The sequence below is a fragment of the Equus asinus genome, chromosome 4, assembly GCF_041296235.1.
Source record: "Equus asinus isolate D_3611 breed Donkey chromosome 4, EquAss-T2T_v2, whole genome shotgun sequence".
NCBI lineage: Eukaryota > Metazoa > Chordata > Mammalia > Perissodactyla > Equidae > Equus > Equus asinus.
The window spans coordinates 58,589,669-58,614,085 of NC_091793.1; the positions used below are offsets into that span (position 1 = coordinate 58,589,669).

Sequence of the window (24,417 nt, forward strand, 5' to 3'; positions counted from 1 at the left end):
AAGAAGAAGTAGAGAACTTGAATAGACCGATCACAAGTAAGGAGATCGAAACAGCAATCAAAAACCTCCCAAAAAATAAAAGTCCAGGACCAGACGGCTTCTCTGGTGAATTCTACCAAACATTCAAAGAAGACTTAACCTATCCTTCTGAAACTCTTCCAAAAAATTGAAGAGGAGGGGAGGCTTCCTAATTCATTCTACGAAGCCAACATTACCCTGATACCAAAACCAGACAAGGACAACACAAATAAATAAAATTGCAGGCCAATATCACTGATGAACACCGATGCAAAAATCCTCAACAAAATACTAGCAAATCAAATACAACAATACATTAAAAAGACCATACATCATGATCAAGTGGGTTTCATTCCAGGGATGGAGGGATGGTTCAACATCTGCAACTCTATCAACGTGATACACCACATTAACAAAAGGAAGAATAAAAATCACATGATCATCTCAATAGATGCAGAGAAAGCATTTGACAAGATAGAGCATCCATTTAGGATAAAAACTCTAAATAAAATGGATATAGAAGGAAAATACCTCAACATAATAAAGGCTATATATGACAAACCCACAGCAAATATCATTCTCAATGGAGAAAAACTGAAAACTATCCCTCTAACAACAGGAACCAGACAAGGATACCCACTGTCACCACTCTTATTTAACATAGTATTGGAAGTCCTAGCCAGAGCAATCAGGCAAGAAAAAGAAATAAAAGGGATTCATATTTGAAAGAAGAAGTGAAACTGTCACTCTTTGCAGATGACAGGATTTTATATATAGAAAACCCTAAAAAATCCACTAGAAAACTTTTAGAAACAATAAATGAATACAGTCAAGTCGTGGGATACAAAATCAACATACAAAAATCGGTTGCGTTTCTATACACTAACAACGAAGCAGCAGAAGGAAAAATTAAGAATACAATCCCATTTACAATTGCAACAAAAGAATAAAATACCTAGGAATAAACTTAACCAAATAAGTGAGAGACCTGTACACTGAAAACTACAAAACATTGTTGAAAGAAATCGAAGAAGACACAAAGAAACGGAAAGATATTCCATGCTCTTGGATTGGAAGAATTAATACTGTTAAAATGTCCATACTTCCTAAAGCAATCTACAGATTCAACACAATCCCTATCAAAGTTCCAACAACATTTTTCACAGAAATAGAACAAAGAATCCTAAAATTTATATGGAACAACAAAAGACCCCAAATAGCCAAAGGTTTACTGAGAAAAAAGAACAAAGCTGGAGGTATCACACTCCCCGATTTCAAAATATACTACAAAGCCATACTAACCAAAACAGCGTGGTACTGGCAGAAAAGCAGACACACAGATTAATGGAACAGAATCAAGAGCCCAGAAATAAACCGACACATTTATGGACAGCTAATATTCCACAAGGGAGCCAAGAGCATACGATGGAGAAAGGAGAGTCTCTTCAATAAATCCTGTTGGGAGAACTGGACAGCCACATGCAAAAGAATGAAACTAGACCATCCCCTTACACCATGCACAAAAATCAACTCAAAATGAATTAAAGACTTGAGTGTAAGACCCAAAACCACAAAACTTCTAGAAGAAAACATAGGCAGTACGCTCTTCGACATCGGTCTGAGCAGCATATTTTCAAGTACCATGTCTGATCAGGCTGGGGAAACAAAAGAAAAAATGAACAAATGGGACTACATCAAACTAAAAAGCTTCTTCACAGCAAAGGAAACCATCCGCAAAACGAAAAGACAACCTAACAATTGGGAGAAGATATTTGCAAACCACATATCATATCAGGGGTTAATATCCAAAATATACAAAGAACTCATACATCTCAACAACAAGAAAACCAACAACCCAATTTAAAAATGGGCAAAAGATATGAACAGAGATTTCTACAAAGAAGATATACGGATGGCCAACAGGCAAATGAAAAGATGCTCAACATCATTAGCTATCAGGGAAATGCAAATCAAAACCACAATGAGATATCACCTCACTCCAGTCAGAATGGCCATAATCAACAAGACAGGAAACAACAAGTGTTGGAGAGGATGTGGAAAGAAGGGAACCCTCATACACTGCTGGTGGGAGAGCAAACTGGTGCAGCCACTATGGAAAGCAGTATGGAGTATCCTCAGAAAATTAAGAATAGATCTACCCTATGATCCAGCTATCCCACTGCTGGGTATTTATCCAAAGAACTTGAAAACACAAAGGCATAAAGATACTTGCACCCCTATGTTCATTGCAGCATTATACACAATAGCCAGGACTTGGAAGCAACCTAGGTGCCCATCAAGGGATGAATGGATAAAGAAGATGTGGTATTTATACATGATGGAATACTACTCAGCCATGAGAAATGATGAAATCTGGCCATTTGTGACAACATGGATGGACCTTGAGGGTATTATGCTGAGTGAAATAAGTCAGAGGGAGAAAGTCAAATACCATATGATCTCACTCATAAGTAGAAGATTAAAAACCACGACAAACAAACACATAACAATGGAGAATGGATTAGTGGTTACCATAGGGGAAGGGGGGAGGGCAAAGGGGAGATTAGGCTCACATGTGAGGGGGTGGACTATAATTCGTTTTTGGGTGGTGAACACGATGTAATCTACAGAGAATCCTAAATTTATTATGATGTACATCTGAAAGCTATATATTGTTATAATCCAATGTTACTGCAATTAAATAATCAAAAAAATTAAATAAATAAATAAATAGTCCATTAGTGCACAGACTCCCTTCGTTCCTCATCAAATTTGTTTTTGTAAATCTACAACCTTTTACTATGTACCTAAAGAGAACATATTTTAAACATATGAGGTTAGTTGCCTATGAGCTGAGGCAAGGAGAGTAAGTATTCAGGAAAAAGGGGGAAAAGAATAAACAAAATAATTTAAGATAGAATAATTTATAATAATTTGAAATAAGTTAAAATTAAAATAATATTTGAAGAACAATATTTGAAGAGATAAAGACTGAAAATTTTCCAAAATTCACGAGTAATACAAATCCTTAGATTCAGGAAGCTGGATAAATAAAGAGAATCTCACAGTTAAACACATCAAAGTGAAACCTTAGAAAACTGAGACCAAAAAAAAGCTTTAAAAGAAAGCAGAGGAAAAAGACAGGTGACCTTCAAGAATTACAGTGAGAGATCTCCCAAGATCAATAACAAATGCGGAAGTCAGCGCAGCGATACCGATGATGGACTGAAAGGATGTAACTGCCAGCTTAGAATTCCGTACCCGTGAAAACAGTCTTTAAGAATGAAAGTGAAATAAAGACATTTTCGGATACACAAAAACAGAAAATTCTCCACCAGCAGACAGACACTAGTAAAAATTCAGAAAGTATTTTTTTGGCAGAAAGAAATGATCCTGGATGGAAAGTCAGAGATGCGGAAGGAATGAAGGAGAGTGAGAACAGCGTGTGTGTCCATCTAAATGAATCTAGACTGTATTGCACAATAACAATACTGTCTGTGGCATTTAAAACATATGAAGAATTAACCTACGTGACAACAACTGCATATTGTTGGCAGGGGAGTAAATCGAGTTAAAAGAATATTCTAAGATCCTTGCGTTGTCTAGGAGAGCAAAGTTACCAGTTAACACTAGATTTTGATTATTCAAAAATGCGTGTTATAATTTTTAGGGTAATTACTAAAATTAAAAGAATATATAGGAGAGAAACAACCTAACTTACTACGTTAAACATAAACAGATTAAATGTTTCAGTTAAAAGACAAAAAGGACACAAACTAGCAGACTAGATTTTTTAAGGGAAAATCACTGTAAGCTGCTCATGAGACATATCTAAAATCTAACCCAAGGGTTCAGAAGGTTTGAAAGGAAGATGGGGAGGGGTACACACACCTTGTAGGCCTACCCAAACCCCATCTGTGTGTGGTGTGCAGAAGTTACAGACAGCCCATTAAGACTGGACAGGAGGTCACCTCCTGTGAAGCAGAACCTGGACCCTCTCAGATCAGCATCAAAAAGAATCGTCCGGTGGGAGGAGTGCCGAGCAAGGCCGCGGCTCCGTGTCTGTGGTCCACCTCTGGCTGGGCTCGGCCCCCTCCTCAGGTGGGCCTCTGGGGTTGCTGCTGCTTCATGAATGCCTTGAAGGTTTTGTCAATGCCAGGGAAACAATGCCTCTAGGCCCTCCCCTCCATTCCCTGCAGAACAGCCTGGAAGATTCCACAGCCCGTGACCTGGGCTCAGGGAAATTACCACAGAAGCCTGCGTGCGCCCCTGAGCACTGGCGTCCTCGTCCTCAGCCTGCACCGCATTCTCTCAGCTCTCGGCGCGCCCCTCCTGACCCAGCACTTAGAAATCTCTGAAGTCAGAGGAGGAGGAAGGGTTGAGGCCTTTCTTCCACTTATGGCACGCTGCTCTCCTGGTTTGGGATTCCATCAGGACAACACAATACAATTCTACCAGGACAAAAAGGGTGAGGGTTTGGGCCTCACACATGCAGACTCAGACTCCATTGGTGTGAATGTCTCTATTACTCTGGAAACATTTTTGGTGACTCCCTGTTCCACGCAATCCACAAAGATGGCCTAAGAGCTGGTCGGTCTGCTACAGCCCTAATGCTGGCTCATCCTCTTGTAAGGGGCAACAGCCCTCCTCCTCACAGACATGCAGAATATCGGATATAAAAGAGCATTATCAGACTGTCACAGGCTTCTCTCGGAGAGAAGACGGGGGATGGCTGCTTCAGACGTTTTGCAGAAGGAAGGAATCGACCTCCCTGGAGCCCAGGGTGGGGAACACCCGCCGAGGACTGAAAGGGGGCAGCTCTGTTCTTCCTGCACACTCTACTCACACTCAGAGCATGCTGTGTCTGCTCTCCAGCGCATGGGGCTTCCACACATCCAGCAATTCTTTGTGACACCAGCTGGCGTCCCACAATTAATCCACTCTGACACTGTCTACCCGGAGTGAGTGCAGACTCCGCAGGTTAAGGGCTCAGGCCCACAAGAAGGTGCCCGGCACTGCAGACCCCAATCCCAAGTCCGGGTTATCACCTGAGCTTCTGACCAACCAGATGTAAGTCAGAGGCTTCCAAGACTTCCCTCCTCGAGGCCAGTCATCGGCGGGAGGGGCTCACAGGAAAGCATCTACTGACTAGACTACTGGCTTATTATGAAAGGACACAACTCAGGAACAGCAGGCGGAAGAGAGACACGGAGCGCATGCGGGAAGGTGCAGGGCTTCTGCGCCCCCTCTGGACACACCAACGCACAAACTCTCCAAACCTCTGAACTTTCCTTTTTTTTTTTTTGGAAGCTTCATTACGTGGGCATTATTGATAAAATCATTGGCCATTGGCAATTAATTCCACCTCCAGCCGCTCTCCCCTCCCTAGAGGTCACATAGGTGTTGAATGAATCAATGCAAACACTCCACACTGCCTTTCCCCATGGCCTCCCCACCATTTCTGAATTAATGTGCTGTCCTCATTTGGAAGATGTGGAAAGTGCTCAGTGGGGAACTGGGACTCCAGCCCAGGGCGGTACAGCTCCACAGCCTGGCCCTTCGCGCCTGGCTGTTCAAAACTAGCCCTTCGAGGTCAGGGTCAGGGGTGAGATGCCTGGTGCATGGTGGCGGCCAGTGCCTAAGGACAGCACTGGTGCTCCTTCTGCCAGCCCTGGAAGCACCCAGGTCAGCCCAAGGTGGAGCCACCTGCAGTGGGAAGGCCCCCGAAACCACAGGCATCCACTCACTGGTCTCTACCCGCAGGGCCACACAAAGACTCAGGGTGAAGCAGGATCCAGAGCCAGGACGCGGCCCCATAGCTCCGTCTCCTTCTAGCGACCAACCGGCAGCCCCTCCAGCTCTTATGCATGTGACACAGGGGAATGTGGCAGCTCTTTGCCGCCACGGCAGCCCCAGACCAGAGCTGGCGTGAGCAAGAGTCAGCGGACCTTGTCAGTTCCCGACACTTGCCCCCCCCTAGAACTGCCTGGGTATGGGCAGAGCAGCGGGGCATAGGCCCCGTCACTCAGGCGCCGGATCCGCGGCGCTGTGCTCCCCCGACCAGATCCTGGCCCAGCACCTCGTGCTGCTGTGGGCTGCTGTCTGCAGGCAGCATCTAGGTCCGGGTCTCAGTCCTCAGTTGGTTGAAATATTCAGAAAACCTTCTAATCACAGCTAGACTAGGGAAATAAAGTTGTTGCCCCTTCCCCATCTGCTACATTGCTGGCAGCCTGTGCGCTCGGAGAAAAGCAAGGCCGAAGTGGAAAAGCCGTGTTCTTCCTCGGAGGTGCGGAAGGAACAGGCCTCCCAAGGGTGGAAGAAAGACCCTTCGCTGGAGCGGCTTTCCTCACAAGGAGAGGGACTCTGGCCTGGGGCCACGGCTTATGATGACAAATTTGTTCCCAGAGCCCAAAAGAAAGCGTGTTCAGCCGGAAGCTTCAGCTTGAGTTTTTGAGAAGAGGGGGCGTCTACCTCCGCGTCAGAAAAGGCGCTGCCCAGAGACTGGGGGCCGGCACCGGAGCGCCGCCCCTGCGCAGACTCTTCACCCTGGAGCCCTGAGCGATGGCCTCCTGGACAACCTGGGGGACCCTCTCCCAGAGCGCAGTGCACAGCACACTGGGGACTTAGGGAAAAATAGTTCCATCAGATGAAATTAAGTAATTGTGCAGCTAACAAACGCAGAACTTTTGCTTTAAATCGCTCATCTATTTTAACCCTCACAACAGCCCTGTAAGGCAGGGGTATTGTTATTATCCCTACTCACAGGGAAGGAAATTAAAGCACAGAGAGGGTTAGCAACTTGTTTCAGATCATACGGTATATATGAGTCAGAGCTGGGATTCGTCAGGCAGCCCAGCTCTACCGCATTTTTAATATGATCTAGTGAAATGGAAGAAATGGAGAGAAATGAACTTCCTGGCTCTTAATGACCTCACAGCTGTACCAGGGAGGAAAGACCCCTGCTACTAAAAGAGTTGACTCTTAATTCAGCTTAAATTTGAATCTGAAGTTGATTTCTGACCGTATCCCAAAATGGGTTACTAAATGCTTTGAGGATTTCAGAGTGTGGCTCTCTCTGTGCTGAGATGGCCTAGAACATGAGGCCTGATCCACGAGGTGCAGTTTACAGGATAAATGTGAGGTTCCAAATCTGAGGTCTCTGGACACCCTCTGCCTGAGTGTCGTCCGTAGCCGGGGATGCTGCCCTGAGGAGCCAGGTCACAGGTGTGTGGTTTCTACTCCAGCAGGGGAGGCCCTCCAACTCCAGTGCCTTTTGTTCCCAAGGGGCGGGGCCCTGTTCTGGCATCCAGAGCTTACATCAGCAAGGGGGATAGAGGGAAACTTGAGCATATCCAGGAGGCTGAGGGGTCTGGGCAGGACGCATGAGGTAGGTAGGGGAGGAGTGTGGACACAGACACACCTGCACTGCTCAGCCACGGCGGGGAGGGTGTGTGGCCAGCTGATCCTGACTCGTTTCAGAGGCAGGGCTGGGACCTCTGGGTGCGGTGCAGCCTGTTGGGGCTGTGTTTGGGGGATGAGCTCGCTAACGAGTGGATGCCACCGTCCGAGTGAGCCAAGTGAGCAGAACCGTTTGGGATGACATATGCTCAAGGCTTCATTTTAGGCATGGGATGCTGCATGGTGTGGAACTGGGTGATCAGCGTGTGGAAGGCTCCTGTCTTTGCCCCTTGGCTCGGGGCTTGAAGTCAGCAGGGAAGGAGGAAGTGGATATGCTGGGGAAAACAGGAAGAACAGAAAGCCATGGGAAGCCCCAGGACCAGCTGGAACCCAAGCCTCCAAATTGGATGATGGGCATCCTGCAGGCGAAGCCGGCGCCCTTCTCCAGGAGCTGAACATGCTCAGACCCAAGCTGAGGGAGGGTCCAGCAGGGGCTGGCAGAGCTGCAGCCAGGCTGCTGCCCACACCAACAACGTGAGCCAACAGGGGAGCATGGGCATTTGTGAGACCTTGCCCAACATCCTCAGTGTGAAAAAGAATGTGGCACTGCTTTGCTTCCATATCCCAAATCTCATGCAGAATGTCTCCTCTGAGTGCTAAAACATAGATGGCTCTTATGGCCCCACTCACCCTGAATGCTGTGCTGTGCAGTGGTCAGCATCCCGCAGGCATGGGTAGGCTCATGGTGTCTCCCATGTTCACTTCTCTTCACCCCAACCCAGGCTTCCTATACCCGGGTCTCTTGAAGTCCGTCTGGATTACCCCATCTCCTGTGGCCAAAGCCAAAACTTGGGCATCTCTCCAGGGAGAGTCAAGACCCCCTCACCACTTTTCTCATTGGTCTCCTCTCCCCCCAGGCATCAACGCCTCCCTCTGCCATTAGCCACAACCTGAAGGCCTCTGTGCATCTCGGTTCTCGCAGGAATCCTCACTCAGAAGCAGCCAGCACTGTGCTCCAGGGTGGGAGCCCTTCTCCACCTGCAGGGCCAGGCTTAGCACCCAGAAGGGTGGTTTTCATCAAATGGCTGGACTTCCAGGGTGGCTGAGGTCGAACCCAGCAGCTCCCGAGGACTAGATCAGATTCCAGTGCACCACTGAGGGCATGGCCCTGGCGCCCAGTGGGCTCTCGTCCTGACTCCTCCAGCCCAGCCTTAGCCCTGTGCCTGCTGCAGGGAGGCAGAGAAGGGAGAGTTTGGGAAAGCAGCCCGAGGGCTCCACCATGCTCTGCACCAGATGCACCATCGATTCAGGGGCCACAGCAACTGCAGAAAGATCCTCCCTATTCCCACTGAACGACGCAGAAAGTGCGGGGAAGCAATTAAGAGACCTGTTCGCAGGCAGTGAGGAGGCCAGAGCCCACCATCTCTGTCTCTCCTTTGCTCCCTCCCGTCTCACCTTCCCTCTCTGGCAGTGTGCCCATCTTTGGGGGAGAATGTCACCAATCCCCAGGCTGTGCCAAGCTCAGCTGGGGGCTGGAGCGACTCAGGGGAAGAAGTGGGCCCTGTGCTCCCGGAAGACACACCTGTGGCTGAAGGCCTGTGGAGGAGGCTGCAGGTGCCAAGGGGTGAAGACCATCTGCATGGGGTGGATGCCAAGCTGAGAGACAGCAGCTGACCAGGCCGCAACCTCCTCAGCCTCTTCCTCAGCCTGACTCGTGTGGCAAAAGGGGCCTGGCTCTCTGCCTCGCAAGCTGTGAGAGGAGATAGGGACAAGGACAAGCAAGAGCAGCCAGCCTCACTCATGTGGGAGGAGCCCTCATTCCCTGATGCCCACTCCTGGGGTGAGGATGAGAAAATGGGGCGGACACACTCGTGAAATGACAGAAAATATATATATTGGTATCTGACCCTGGTTCCTGACACCAAGTCCCTAAGACCTTTGTAGTCTCCTGGGTGACAGGAGTGTCGTTTGCTTTAATGAGGTGACTGTGGGTGGGCTCCTGGATGGGGCTGGTCACCAGAAAGACCAAGCCTGGATTAGAAGCTTGGAACTTTCATCCCCAACCCCTGTTCTCTGGAGAGAGGAGAGGGGCTGTAAATGGAGTTAATAATCTGTCACTCCTCCATAAAAATCCCACAAGTGTGGATTCAGAGAGCCTCCGGGGTGGTGAACACGTAAAGGGCTGGGAGAGTGATGCATCTGGAGAGGACATGGAAGCTCCACGCCTTTCCCCATGTACCTCACTCCACGACCACTTCAGCTGTCGGCTTCATCATATCCTTTATAATAAACTGGTAAACATAGGAAGTGTTCCCCTGCGTTCTGTGAGCCATTCTAGCGCATCATCCAACCCAAAGAGGGAGTTGTGGGAACTCCAGTTTATAACCAGTTGCTCAGAAGTAGTGGGGACAACCTAGACTGGAGGGGCAGTCTTGTGGAACTGAGCCTTAACTGGTGGGATGGAACACTAGGCAGACAGTGTCAGAATGGAATTAAATTGTGAGACTAAAGTAAATTGCTGATGTTGCAGAGAATTGCTTGATGTGTGGAAAACTGACACCTGGTGTCAGGAGCATTGAGTGCCGAGTGAAGGGAATGCAGGAGTGCTTTCCTAGATGATGCTCGCTCTCCGGGGCGCCCACGGCCACTTGACTGGGCCCAAACCAGAACAGAATGTGGAAGCCCACCGAGAATCACAACCCTAGCACAGCGGTGTTTGTGCACTTTCAAAATACGTTCACATGGAAAACAAGACACTTGGTTCCCAGGACACACTCCAAAAGCAGCTGCCTGTAGTGAGGGAGTGTAGGGGGAGGAGAGAATAAAGGAAGGGAGGGAGGGAGGCAAGGGTTGGGGGTAGAGGAATGGGGAGAGGAGGGAGAGGGAGGGAGGGAGGGGGGAGGAATTCTGCTATTGTTAGAAAACTAACCAGCATAGATGACTGCTGAGACTCTGTATTAACTAAGTTAACAGGCGCTAAGCAAGCATCTATCATTAGTGGACCCGTGCCCTGTTTTCCCAGCATGCTCCTGGTTGATATCATGGTCCGGGTTCAGCAGAAGCATGTTTGTCCCTGCTCCACCCTCTGGAGGGCGATGGCTCCAAAAGATCCATCAGAGACTCCAGCTGGAGGAAAGCAGTTTACACTGAGAGGTCCTAGCCAAGCTGTGAGGACAACCTACTGCCCGCTATCCCCCTACTGGGGAGGGGAAGGGAGCTTAGAGCTGACCACTTCCACCCAGCATGCACTCCGCAGAGAACGGAGACAGGCATCCGCTCTATGCCAGGCGGAGCTGCCCTCGAGGAGATGGGGGGCCACATGTTTCAGCCGCGCCACTGTCTTCCTGCTGGAGCCAACTCTACGTTCAGGTCTCAGCTCTTGGGTGCAAGGGCCATCTCACCCATCCTGTACCAAGGAGAGCTCCCGTCCTTTCTGGAGCAGAACAGCCGTACCACACCTTTGAGGTGTCCTGCCAGGCTGGATCACGTCCTCAAGTATCCGCAGGTGTAAAGCCCACCCTCTCTGCACACTCCGGGGCGCCTTGTTGGCTGTGGCATGGCTGGATGCACGGTCGGCTCCAGGGCAGGTGCACTGAGTTTCAGGGTGGAATCGAGGAAGGGGTTTACTCTCCAGGGTCAGGGGAGCAGGGAGAGGTGAGGAAGGGATGGCCAGGCCAGCTCCTGCATCGCGTTGGTCCTGCTGGAATCTGTGTGCCTGGAAGGCGAGGGGACGGCTCCTCAGAGAACGCAGCAGCTGATGGCGGTGGGAGAGGTGGTAGGAGTGAGAGTGGGTATCCTGCCGGGGAGAATCTGGGGTCTGGCAGTTGAGGGATGTCTCCCTCTGAGCCGTCTCTCTAGTCAGCCTGCACAGACTGACAGTACTTCTGCTGTCACCTCATTTCCAGGAGATCAGGACTGTGGGGGAAGCTGTCTCAGCACACCTGAGCACTATGCACTTTGCGGCATCAGCTGCCTCTGGCTGAGATGACCCTGCTCATGCTTCCTGACCGTGATAACTTAGCCAGCTGGCCAGCGGCCCCTGGACAACCTCAGGGGACATGGGGCAAGGATTCAGCCAAGTAACCCAGGTGCCCTATTTCATGTTCATTCCCTCATGCGTTCATTCAAGTCCCTGCCCCTCAGGGACCTTCTGAGGCCTGTTCCCAGGTGAGAAACCTGATGCCCACAAAGGCTGGAACTTCCCCAAGGCCACAGGAGACAAAGTCGGAAGCACCCGCTGTCGCAGCCCTGCTGTCCCCCTGCTCTGTCTGGCCGACCTTCCCACAGCCAGAGGTAAGGGGGCCTGCCCTGGGCCAGCTGCTCCCTCTGCCCCATGCACACCGAGTCCCTGTCATGCCCCTGTGACTTGGCTGCATCCCCAGGGAACCCCCTCATGAACCTAGTGGGTTCGGGACATAACCCCCCATCCCTTCCTCATGCAGTAGAAAGTCAGCCAGACCTGGGATTGAATCTTGATGCCTCTCCCACCCTGGAGGGGATGACTGTGGGACATCGTAACTTCTGAACCTCCATTTCTTCATCTGTGAAACGGGCTCCTGATGCGGGTGAAGTGCCTGCTCTGTGTGGATCCGGGCAGTGGGGAGAGTGGCTGTTAGAAGGCCGACAGGCTGGCTGGAGCCCTGTGTCTGTGCAGCTCAGCCCCGGGGCCTTCTGATGGGGGCTAGCACACACCCACACGGATAGGATTCTGAGCAGCCCATAGCACGACCACCTGGATCATTTCTTCACACCAAACCTAAAGGTTCTTGTGAACACAACCTAAACTGCTGCCAAACTGCTTTCTTTTTTGAAAATTGTGATTGTTTCTTTGTAAGATAACTGATTCACAGAGACACAAATGCACACTGTGCCGAAACATCTAAATCTCTTCTCAGGTTCCTGCTTTGCATGGGAAGATGAGTCACCAAGGCACTCAGATGCCCCGGATGGGAAATGAGGGTGAAGGACCCTCTTTCAGTCTTTCTGTTCTGCTTGAGCTCCCATGTGTAAGCAGGAATGATTCACACGCACACACACTGACCCTCTGGAAAGGCGTCTCACACCAGCGCACAGTCTCGGGGGCCAGCAGCCAGGCATGCCTGAGTTATGAGCGGATTTCTCCCTGTGTGCCCCGTTGCTGAGAGCAGCCTTGGCCTGGCTCCCGGGCGCAAGGACCCAATGTCTATCTCACTGCCAGCACGGGCCAGGCGGACGGAGCAGGACAGGTTCAGGGCTCGCTGTGTGGTGGGCGCGATGAGGACAGTGAAGGTGTGGTCAGCGAGCAGCACTGCAGGGCCACCCTGGCTCTGGCACCTGCCTGGCTGTCCCCTGCCCACGGGTTCCCGGGGCTGGTCTCCAGGGCAGGGCCGGCTGCTTCAGAGAAGTGCTCAGCTCGTGGTCAGCTGCCGGCCTAGCCTAGAAGGGAGGTGGGACTGGGAGAGCTACCCAGCGCAGCAGAACGCAAGCCTTCACTCAGGTCCAAATGAGATCCTGGAGAGTTCCGATGGGGCCCCCTTCTCAGGATCCTCAGCCCCTCCTCTCAGAAAGCAGGTCTGTGTGGATGCTATGTCAGAGTGCATGGATGCTCTCCAGCTGCAGGGTCCTCCTCAAAGGAAGGCCCGGTTCCACACTGTCCTCCTGTGACATGGGGGCCCCGCCCACCCCTGGGTGAGGCTGTGCCCAGGGGTCACTCCCATGCGACCGACGCTTCCCTCAGGGCCAGGCCTGCTCATGAGACAGGAGACAGAATTCACAGCCTGGGCAGACCCACTAAAGGAGACGAAGCTACAGCTCGGACAACTCAGGCTTCTGGCTCTGATTTATTCTTCTTCCAACTAAACCTGGGTGTCCTCTTGGCCCCGATGGAGGAGGAGGACAGCCCTGCCATGGGAACAACACTGCTTGGCCCGCACTATGCCCACAGCCCAGCTCCCTCCAGAGAGGCCAGGCGGAGCCTTTTCCATCCTGAATGGGGACTTCTCTCAGAGCCCCTGGCCAGGCCCCTGTTCAGAGAATGCAGCCCCCGGCCTTCTGGGCCTGGAAGAAAAGCTACTTGTTGCCTAGCAAGGGCACTAGGTGGGCATCTTCATCATGTTTTATGGCCCCTTTCTTTCCTGCAGCCATCTCCTGCCTCCACCCACTTCTCCCCACCAGGCCTGGGAACACACCACCATCCGCTGCACACAAAAGCCCATTCTGGCCTCTGTGGGGCCAGGCAGCCCCGCGTCACCCAGAGACTGGCGCCTTCCTGCCCAACTCAGTCCCCTCCTCTGCCCAGCCTGGACCCCATGCTGGTCCAACTCAGCCCCAAGTAAGTCCCCAGCCACAGGCCTGCCTGCTGCCCCATGTCAGCTGCCCTGTCTCCTCTCCCCTGAGGCCAGCGATCTAAATTGCCCCCTTTCTCTCCAGGGGCCACCAGCACCAGATCCGGGTCCACTTCCTTTGCTGCTCTTGCCTGTGGCCCTGGGTGTGCCCTCACTCCAGTCCTTCATGCCTCCAAAGCCCAGCTCAGGCCCCTCCCATGACACCCCTAGAGCTGCTCCACACTCTCATCCCTCTCCTCGAGCCACAACCCACATGTGTGCCAGGGTGCACGGGCCACAGACACACACACACCACTTCCTGGAGCATCACACACGCAGTGGTGGTAACTTACAATTCAGTAGTAGAGGCAGACGGGGTTACAGATGTTGCTCCCTGCTGTGCGTGTTGACACTGGGCCTCACTTCAACAGCAGGAGGCGGGAAGCACCCCAAAACCTTGGGGCTTAATGCAATCATTTATTATTAACACTCTCAGTTCTGCAGGTTGACCAGGCTCAGCTGAGAGGCTCTCTGTGAATGGAGGAGGGTCACCTTGGGAGGGGCCCAGGCCCAGTGAGCGGAGCTGCTCGGGAAGGGGAATCCTACTTCTTCTTACTGGTATCATTTATCGTTAAAGCAATAATAAAAAGATTGTCTGTCACTCCTTCTGTCATCAACACCCACTCCCCCTGCCAGGCACTGGGAGGAGAGTCTCAGCTCCATGGAACGTGTTTACCTCACATAAGGCTCGTGCTGACGCCTCCTTTCATGCAGTCAGCCTCACAGCAAACTTAGGAGGCAGGTACAATGATCGCCCAGGTTTTACAGATGAGGAAAGGGAGGCACAGAAGAGTCAAGTAACTTGCCTCAAGTTGCCCAGCACCCATGCTCCCAGCTGCTCTCTGCAGGTCCTCAGGCCGCCTCTGACATAGCATCCAGTGTGGCCAGCTCATTCCCACACCTGTGGGACCCAACCCCTGAGGAATCCCACACAAGTTCTGTCTCAGAATTCTGAAGCCACTGGCTCCTTGTCACACACAGACCTTGGCTCAAAGGCAAGCTCCCAGAAACACCTTCTAACCATCCTCCTCCTGCACCCGTTCTCACTCCATCCACCTCAGTTCTAATCCTCCCTCCCTGCTCAGTCAGCTGTGTCCTTGCACTGAGAAAAGTGATGCCCAGCGGCACACATTGCCCCTGCTCCAGGACTTCAGGGGCGTGGGGCTGGGGCGGCCGAGGGTGGTCTTAGACCAGGACAGGAGAATTCATCCCAGCATGTGAAGGGTGAAGTGCAGCGGTCGGGGGGTGGGGGGGTGCGGACGGGACAGGAAAATGCAGGGGAGGGAACGTGCTGTTGGGAGGAGTGGCTGTGAGTGAGGATCCTGACCCCACATCTGAGGCTCCCACATGCCCAGGTTCCAGCAGACCCCTGTCTCCCCACCCCTGCCTTTCCCAGGGCTATGCCCAGTGAGCAGCACCCTGAGGAGGCATGTCACTCCCTTCGCATCTGAGCTCAGCCCCCAGAAACCTGTCCTTGGCCCTGTCCAGCCCTCTGGGCCCTCTTCCACAGTCCAGACCCCAGTGATTTCCCTGGTGGTGCAGAAGGCTGCGAGCAGGACCTGAAGCTCACAGGAGGTCCTGGGGTTCTCGGAGACATGTCTGCTCTGCCCCGAGCTTGACAGTTCTAACAGCAAAGACAGAAAGAGACGGTTCCCATTGTTCCCAAGTAAAGACTGTCTTTCTTCCTTTTTTCTTCCTTTTCATTTCTTTTTCTTTTCTCTCCCTTTGTAATAAACTGTCTGCAGCATGGGCTAGAGACTCTGTGGGTTCTTTTCCTTGTCCTGCACAGAGCATGCTGCATGAGTCATGACCCCAGGGTCAGGACTGGCGTTTCCAGGCTTTGGGGGGAGAGCCGGGAGAGGGCTGCTTGTTAATGCACTGAACTGGTCGTGTTATTGCCAAATCTACTTCTCTGGGCTCAAATGCCCCAACTGTTCCCGCATCGGAGCCAGCCCTGTCCTGGCGGCTCGTCTGGGGAGTTCAGTGAACATCTCTGCCAAAGGGGGCCAGAGCCATGGTCTGAACCCAGGGTCATTTCCCCAGAGCTCGAGCGGCAGCCCTGTGGGGGTGTGCCCGGTCCTGCTGCAGGGCTCAGGCCCAGCTTTTCCTGGGGCACCAGTGACGCGTCTGTGTGGGATGTGAGAGTTGACGGCCCTTCCTGAAATGCTCTCCTCCCTGAAGGCCCCCCCAGCGGCAATCCCACCCCTGGAGAGATGTGCTGGGGACCAGGCCCACCCCTTCTCTTTGAAGTGCTGCTTCCTCCCTGGAAGGGACATACATGAAGTCCCTCAGCAGAAAGGAGCTGCAGGCACCAGTGACACTGCAGACAGAGGGGCACCTGCCACATGAGGAAGCGAGGCCCCAGGTGGGCTTCCAGGCTGCCTTCCCGCCAGGGGTGCCTGGGAGGCTCGGTTCAGACCCGAACAGGAGGGATGGAGCCGTCGGTTGCTAGACTCCAGGAAACGCCGACTGTGCGGGCCGGGCTTGGGAAGGGTGTGCACGTCCTGCTGTGTGTGCACGCTGTGTGTGTCTGCGTCTCACTTTGTGTCTGTGTGGGAGTGAGTCCCTCCTCCGGGAAGCCGGCCCAGGCTCTCCCCAAGCCTGCCCCTGCTCCCCAGGCCGCGAGCGGATGGCTGCCACAGGGCCTGCTCGCTGGCCCGTTGGGGGCGCCACGGGGAGGGCGCTGTGACCCCCGTTGGGCTGAGGGGCTTGCAGGGCTAGTGGGCTGTGAAAGGCTGATGTGAGAAGCCTCCAGTGTTTCTCTGACATGGCCCTTACTCCTCTTGAGCCCCTTTGCCCAGGGGGCCCCTGCTCGGCCTAAACAGGGCTTCTGGAGAACTCTGAGTGCTGAGGCCTCCTCAGGAGGCAGAATTAGTGCCTCATTAAAGACAAGATTGCTATTTCTAGGAGCCAACAATGCCCTCCCAGTGCTTCCTGACTGGTAGCATTCACAGCCCTGTAGCCTCTGGACAAGGCTTTTGACACCCACTCGCTCCCCCAGGCAGCAGGCACAGGGACCTGCTCAGGGGGGCACAGGGCTCAGCCTGTCCAAGACTCAGTCCCACTTTGTCCCCAGGGAGCCCCGTCCTTCAAGAGGCAGCCGGGCTCCAGTGGACCACGGCAGAGGGGCCCTTCCTAGGGGTTGGGCAAGGTCTCCTCTAAGAGGTGGGGCTTAGTGGAGCCTGGACACTGGGAAGGGGCTGCCTCGACACAGGGGAGCCAGGGTGTGGGGCAGGGACATCCCACAGACAGAGAACAGCATGGCCAGAGGTGAGGCATGGCGACAGGAGCGAGCACTGTGAGAAGGGGAGAGGACAGGGCCACGTGTGCGCATTGCCAGGGTCAGCCAAGATGAGACCCCAAGGGCCTGAGGCTGAGGCTGCGTCGTCCCCTCTCTCTCTTCCCTGTGCTGAGGCCTGGACTCAGGCGAGTGCCCACAGGACACCTTCAGCTCAGGCCTCCCACGCTGCAGCTGGAGGATCCCTGCGTGGCCCTCCTCTGTCTCCCCAGACTGTGCGCTCCCAGAAGGCAGGCACCCTGCTCCCCTGCCCTCTGAATCCCAGGGCTGGACCCAAAGTAGCACCCAAACTTCACGTGTTCGAAGCAGAACTCTTGCCCCCATGGCTGCCCGAACAGCACCTTCCCCAGAGCCCCTTTCATCCGGGCCTCAAAGGTCTGCTTCCTTCTACACCCAATGCAGTGGCTTCCCACTGCCCTTAGGATATCCACACCCCTCCCTCTGGCCTCCAGGGCCCTTTTGCTCTGTCCCCACACCTGGGCTCCCACCTCAGCTCCACCCACTTTCCTCTCTGCTCTCCGAGGTGCAGCTGCTTGGTTTCTTCCTGCCTCCCCACCAAGCCCACTGCGGCCTCAGCGCCTTTATCCCCTCTTCACGGACCCTCTTTCCCTGGACTTTGTGTGACTGGCTCTTCTCAGCCTCCAGGGCTCAGAGAGGACTTCCCAGGCCACCCAAATCATTTTTCCATCCCTCACCTCTGCACTTTTTACCTCAATGGCACTTAATCCAATCTGATTTTCTGTTTGTTGATTTGTTTCCAAGAGTCCCCTCAGGGCAGGCAAACCAGATCATACATGCATGCAGGCATTAGGTGCTCAGTAAATATTACTTGAACAAATCTATTTTATTGGGCTGATCTGAAATGACTATAAACTGTAGATGGGACGTGAGAGGAGATTCAACCTTCCCCTCGAGGGGCTTGCAGCCTGCTTAGGGCACTCAGTGGCCACACACAGGTGCCACATGGGTGCCTGGGCAGGGCCTGCGGCTCCCATCCTCTCTTCCTAAAGGAGGGCACTCATGTCTATGCCTTTGGCTGCGTGCTAGCCAGCTCATGCCCCTCACAGCCACCTCAGAAGAGGTGGGTCGTTCCCCCTCAAGTGCTGGTAAAAATACCTAGTCCCCTCACTGACCTCAGGGTGAAGGGGTTGCATAATCATGACACTGAATGTCGAGCTATGACAACGATAACCCTGAGAGCTGGTCCTAGCATCATCCCATCTCACAGATGAGAACACTGAGGCACAAGGGCTGGGCAACTTGCTCGAGCACACACAGGTTGCAGAGCCAGGCTCTTGGGCTCTGGGGCTTTCCACCTTCACCCCGGCCTGCAGCCTCCATGGTCCTTTCATAGAGCAGCCCAGTCTTGCCCACATGTGATGTGATGGGGCAGGATGGCACAGTGAGGTGGGTCCTGGCTCCAGTGAGTGAGGGCAGGCCACCAGTGCGGGAAGCACAGGACACCCCTGAGCCCAGGCTGTCTGCCGAGCCCACGCCCTTCCTGCCACTCTGGGCCTCCTGGCATCTGGTGCAATGTTTTCCCTCTGACCACTTGATTCCTACCCCCAGACTCCCATGTGTTGAACCTGTGTAATTGCAGTATGTGACAGGATCAGAGAATTTAAATACAGTGAGCTTGGCAATTAGAAACTGTATCGTAAAAGAGCCCATGAGGGTAAAAAAAAAAAAAAAAAAAGGAAACCATGTTATGCAAATTCTTCTGCAAATCTAACAGGTTTGTCTTTTTTTAATATAGTATTTTCAGAGCAGTTTTAGGTTCACAACACACTTGAGAGGAAGGCACAGAGATTCCCATGCGCTGCCTCTCCCATGCATGTGGGTCATCAACATCCCTCACGAGGGAGGCACATTTACTGGAAGTGATGGACCTACATTGATGCCTTATTGTCATGCGAAGTCCACGGTGTACACTAATTGGGGTTCAGTCTTGGTGTTGTACAGTCTGTGGGTTTGGACTATGGTGACACATACCCACCATTACAGTATCATACAGAGGATTTCACTGCCCTAGAAATCCTCTGTGCTTTGCCTAGCCGTCCCTTCCTCGCTGCTAACCCCTGGCAACCACTGACCTTTTTTCTTTTATCTTTTAATAACAAAAGAGAGAGCATACCTTTAACTCCACAATGCAGTCAAGTTCTCCTAAAATCATGTTCTCCAGAAGAAAAACTCAGACATAAGACTAGATTTGATTTATTTCCTCCTGAGCATTCGGTGTTGTCATTTCCCCCAGGACTGCTGAGAGAGTGAATGGCACAAACCATGGCAAGGACCTGGTCCGGGGCTGGGACACGGTAGGTGCTTGGCAAATGGAACCGTCCTGATGGTTATTCTCTGACTTGGGATCTGTCCCAGGCCTCACTTCCTGGACCAGGGATTCTCCAAATGTGGTCCCAGGACCAGCAGCAGCAGTGTCACTTGGGAACTTGTTAAAATGCAGACTCAGGCCCCACCCTGGACCTACTCTCCAGAAGCTCTGGGTGGGCCAGGCAGCCTGTGCTCTAACATGCCCACCAGGTGGCTCTGACACCTGCTCAAGTCTGAGAACCCATGATCCATGGCCTCTTCCACCAAACAGAAAAAGAAGTCCATGTAGATGTGTAATCTGTGGCCAGGGGTGTGTATTTTCACTGGACCTCCCAGCCCTTTGCCACTTTAAGGCCTCAAAGAAGAGAGAATTAACATTTGCTGAGCACCTGTGAAGTCTAATTTCTCCTTCAATCTCCACAGCAGCTGCATCAGGCAGACCTTCCTCTCTCACGTTAAGGACTTGGGTTTAGAGGGGAGGACAATTTGTGCAAAGCACAGCCGGGCGTCCCAATGCCAAATCCATGCCTTCCTCCCACCACCACAGGCCTCGGGGACATGCTTCTAGCAAGGTGCATGGACCCTGGGTGATGGAGAGTAGAGCTGGGGACACAGGAGTTTCAGATGATCTCATGGCTGCCTCCTCTGCTCCCAGACCCCACAGACTCTAGGCATTGACCTGCTAGGCTTTCTGTCCTGGCTGGGTTGCTCCAAGGGCCTGCGGAGAGTCAGATATAGGTTGAGTGTGAGGGAAAAATACTCCACCAGGCAACACTGGACATGTGCTGCTGACCAGGAACAGCATTCAGGGGGGCCATAAATTGGACGAGGGGGTGCAGGCATGGGCAGGGGGGTGTGTAAGTCCAGTCTGGGCAGATGCTAAGCCCCCATGAGACTCCTGATCCCAGAAATGGTGGGCTTGGAGCAGAACTGCAGTGTGACACCCAGAGACCCTTGGCACTTTTTCTTCATGGGCCCCTTCTGGCATAAAGAAACAGACCTATTTAGGGGCCTGCCCAGTGGCATAATGGTTAAGTTCACATGCTCCGCTTTGGTGGCCCCAGTTCCCAGGTTTGGATTGCGGAGCAAGGACCTAGCACAGCTGTCAAGCCATGCTGTGGCAGCATGCCACATAAAATAGAGGAAGACTGGAACAGATGTTAGCTCAGGGAGAATCTCCCTCAAGCGAAAAGATGAAGATTGGCAACAGATGTTAACTCAGGGCCAATCTTCCTCACACACACACACACACACAAAAATATGTATATTATATATATATATATATGTATATATATATATACACACACACATTTAAAATTGCTTTTTAGAATTGCGTTCATATACAGATAAATATAATCCAGGCTGGATGATGATGATGATGATTCTCAGATTTTTCTTCTGATTTCACCAGAAATTAAAATTAAAACATTTTTGTTGGTCCATAAAAATATTGTGCCCTAGTGGCCAGTGGGAGTGTGGCTCCTGGGCAGGTCGCATCTCCTTAAACCCCACAAAGAAAACAGCCAAGACTTCCCTTTGCCCCTTAGCAGAAAACAGGTCTCTTGCACCTGAGAGAATTCTCCACTTAGATCCTGTCTGCAGGAGCGTGCTTGGAAACGCAGGGAGGAAGGAGAGCGAGCTCTACACCAGGAATTAGGTCCTAGGGATTCTTGTCCACACCTGCTTCTCACCAGATGTGTGAGCGCAGACGCGTTGCTGAGCCTCTTGGACTGTTTCCTCAACTGGCAAATGAGCATACTGAGCAAATGCTCTAAAAGTTCTGGAAGTTTGAAAAGCAAAGCTCCCAGACAGAAAGAGAGGCTACCCTTCCCCTGAAGCGGGCAGAGACAGAGTCAGGACGAGGGTATGGGGAGATCAAGGGGATCCAGCTGTAGGGTGGATGTGCGCCTGTGTGCAAGGCGCGAGTTCACTTGTTCTTTCTCAGAAAACACTCCGGGTTCCCAGTCCGCCCGGGAGCTCCGCTGGGCCCCGGGAAAGCCGCAGGAAGGAGGGGGCTCGTGGGCCGCTGGTTCGTGCCGGTGGACGGCTCCAGTGTCCGTCTGTGTGTCCCCGGGTCCGCGGGCGACCAAAGCCCGGGACAGGCGGGGCGGGGCTGGGCGGTCCCCAGACCCGCACGTGCCCCAGCGGCCGAGCGCGGGGAGGCGGGCCGGGCGGGGCGCGCGGTGGCGTCCGGAGCCGGGCTCGGCGGCGCGCTCTCGGTCCTGCGGGGTTCCCGGCGCCGCGACCCCCGGCACCATGCTCGGCGTTGTGCACTTCCTCCGAAGCCTCTTCAAGGTGAGAGACGGCGTCCTCGGACCCGCGGGTGGGCTCGGCGGCTTCTGGCCGCGCGCGGGGAGCAGGAGAGCCGGCGCCGCCGCTGCGCCCCACCGACCGCCGGGCAGCGGTGGGTGGGGCACTCCGGGCGCTCCCTGGCGCCCCCAACTTTCCGACGTGCCAACCGGGAAACGGAGTGTGGCCGCCCCGACCGCGGGGAAGGAGAGGCGCCGCGTCGGAAGGGAGCTGGACAGCCGCCCGGGCCAGCGTTGGCGAAGGCGAGCGCTCCTGCTGGCCTCCCGGGCACCGGCTCGCCCTGGACGCCCGGCACTCGGCAGCCTCGGGCCCTCCGCGCAGGCCCGCCGGTTCCGGGAAGGACAGCTTGTGCCTGGCCCAGGAGATGCCCAGGAAGTGGGTGATCCTGTTATAACGCGGACGGAGGGTACCTGAGGGTACCGAGGGAGGGTACGCTATGGGGTTGGGGCACCATTTTGGGGAAGGGGTGTCTACGCGGAGGGAGGGAAACAGGAGCCTGGGGGAAGGTTAGGCTTCTGCGCGAGGCGTCCCCCTCCCCAAACCCCAATTCCAGGACTGCTCACAGCGGCCATAGGGACCCACTCGTCTGGGGTGCCTCCACCTACCCTGCTCCCAACGGGGACCCCAAGTGAGCAGTAGGCTCCGGGACACTGTCAAGAGGGGTGGCCAGCTGCAGATTGCCAAACTCCACCTTCCCCGGTGAGCAATGTGGGCGGGTAGGCGGGAGTGGGAGGCGGCTGGCGATGACTCTGACTGAGGCACCATCTGCATAACAAAGGAGGCCGGGAAGTGCTGCCAGAGGACTGGCCAGGGAGGAGGGGGACAGCTGGGAGGGGACTGGCCCCGGTGAAGAAGCTGCTGTGCTGGCTGTGAGGCCACCTTCTCCCAGAGGTGGAGACTGAAGGGTGGGGGCAGAGTTCTCCGGCTCTGAGAGCTCTGGGGAAAGGCAAGCAGCCAGGTGACCCAGGGCCGGCCCTGCGGAGCCTTCCCTCAGCCTGGTCCTGGGCAGGTCTGGAAGAGCAGCCTGTGAATCAGCTCACATGCCTGGGGTAATTCCAGTGCAGACGTGAGGGGAGAGGGATGGAGCCTTTCAGGAACTTACGCTAGCACTAGCCAGTGCAGGAGACGGCTTTGAAGAACAGGGGAGCCTGGCTGGTGTCAGACCTGTGACTCTGAGCACACAGACACCCCCCCCCATTGAATTCTGATTCTGTCACTGACACGTTGTACAATCTTGGCACAATCACCTAAGCACTTTGGTCTTTGCTTTCTCATCTGAAAAGCATGGTTGATAATTTCACACCTTTCAGGGTGGTTTCGAGGATCTCTTTACAAACCATGTGAGTCTTTATACAGTGGTGAGCCTGGAACCTTGGTCCTTCCCATCCACAGCAGTGGTGGCAGCAGGTCACTGGGGTGAGGGGAAGTTGGCGGGGCAGAATCCAAGATGCCTAACTGGCCACAGGATCTCATGGAGCAGGGAGGTATGGCTGGGGAAGAGGTTGCTGGACGTCCCAGGGCAGCTGCCTTGCCCGCCCATTGACAGGGAGCCTTCTTGGAATGGGGGCTTTGGGGAAAATGTTGTCATGGGATACCCTGTCCTCACATTCTTAGCCTGTTCTGAGAGGCCTTTCCACCCCTCCTTGTCCTCAGCCCCCGGTGCCTACCCTCACGTGCCCGGAGGTCCTGAGATGCCTCAGGCCTCTGTCTGTGCACAGTCAGATGTGCCTCTCAGAGGATCTCCCTTTCCACTGTCCTCCAGAGCCACCCTTGGGAAGGGCCCTGAATGCCACACAGTCCACTTCTGGCTGTGCAGGTGTATCTTACAAAGCCAGCTGTACATGCAGTTCACGAATGTTCTTCCTCAGACCCTAGTCACAAGGAGCACCCTATGATTCCACAGGTGGGGAGGTGAAGGGAGCCACCTGTTCAAGTCACCTCCTGATCCTTCCCGGGCCTGGTCTTGTACTGACCCCTTGCTGAGGGGTGCCTAACTTGGTTGCTTAGTTGATCGACAATGCTCCTTCATCCTGGGAAACTTGGATCGCAGGAGCCCACAGTCGAACTCTGGTAGCAGAGACAGTTGGTCTCCACCAGGGCCCAGGAGCAAGAACAGTCCCTGAAACCTCGGGCCCCAGCGAGACTACTGTTGGGATTTGCTGCAGACTCTGCGCAGCACCCAACTGTGCTGTGGGCCCTCGGGGCACTGTGGGACCCAGGGGCCACGACGGCCGTGTGACAGAGCCCCTCGCAGTGCAGGTAGGTCAGCGAGCCTGCACTCACATGGGTCCCACACAAAGCCCACTGCCTTTGGGGCCACCCAGCGGAAGAGTCAGAGTAGCACACCAAGGAGGACATATGTTGCTTCAAAGATCGAGGCCCACCCAGCTTTGGGTGTCTTTCTTGGGGGTAGGGGGCCATTGTCCAGGAACATGTCTTTCACTTTCAAGGGGCTATCCCAAAATGTTCCAGGCACCTGGACACCTCTGCCGCTTGCCGAGAGCCTTCGCTGAAGTGGAGGTTCCCAGTGTGTTCAGAGAAGTTATGTCCCGCACTCTGGTACACGTACGTGGACCTTGCTCCGTGCTGCTTTCTGAGTCCTATCAGTATGATGCTTTAGACTAGCGGGAGGTCCTTTGGGGTAGAAAGGTCAGGGTCTCTGCTAACTAAACTGTGGCCAGAATTAGTGAGCTGGTGAAGTCC

At 53.6% G+C, this 24,417-nt stretch overlaps 1 protein-coding gene and 1 long non-coding RNA gene across 3 annotated transcripts in view; one reads left to right on the forward strand and one right to left on the reverse strand.

Annotated features, from left to right (window-relative positions):
• LOC123285366 (uncharacterized) overlaps window positions 1–24,417 on the reverse strand; it is a 230,474-nt gene that overhangs the window by 54,111 nt on the left and 151,946 nt on the right. The window lies entirely within an intron of this gene.
• The window catches only part of ARHGEF4 (Rho guanine nucleotide exchange factor 4), a 247,704-nt gene continuing 244,021 nt past the window's right edge, over window positions 20,735–24,417 (forward strand). Inside the window, exon 1 of the mRNA XM_070507336.1 lies at window positions 20,735–21,699. Coding sequence (XP_070363437.1) covers window positions 21,271–21,699 — 429 coding nt within the window. The 5' untranslated portion in view covers window positions 20,735–21,270. The remainder of the gene's footprint in view (window positions 21,700–24,417) is intronic.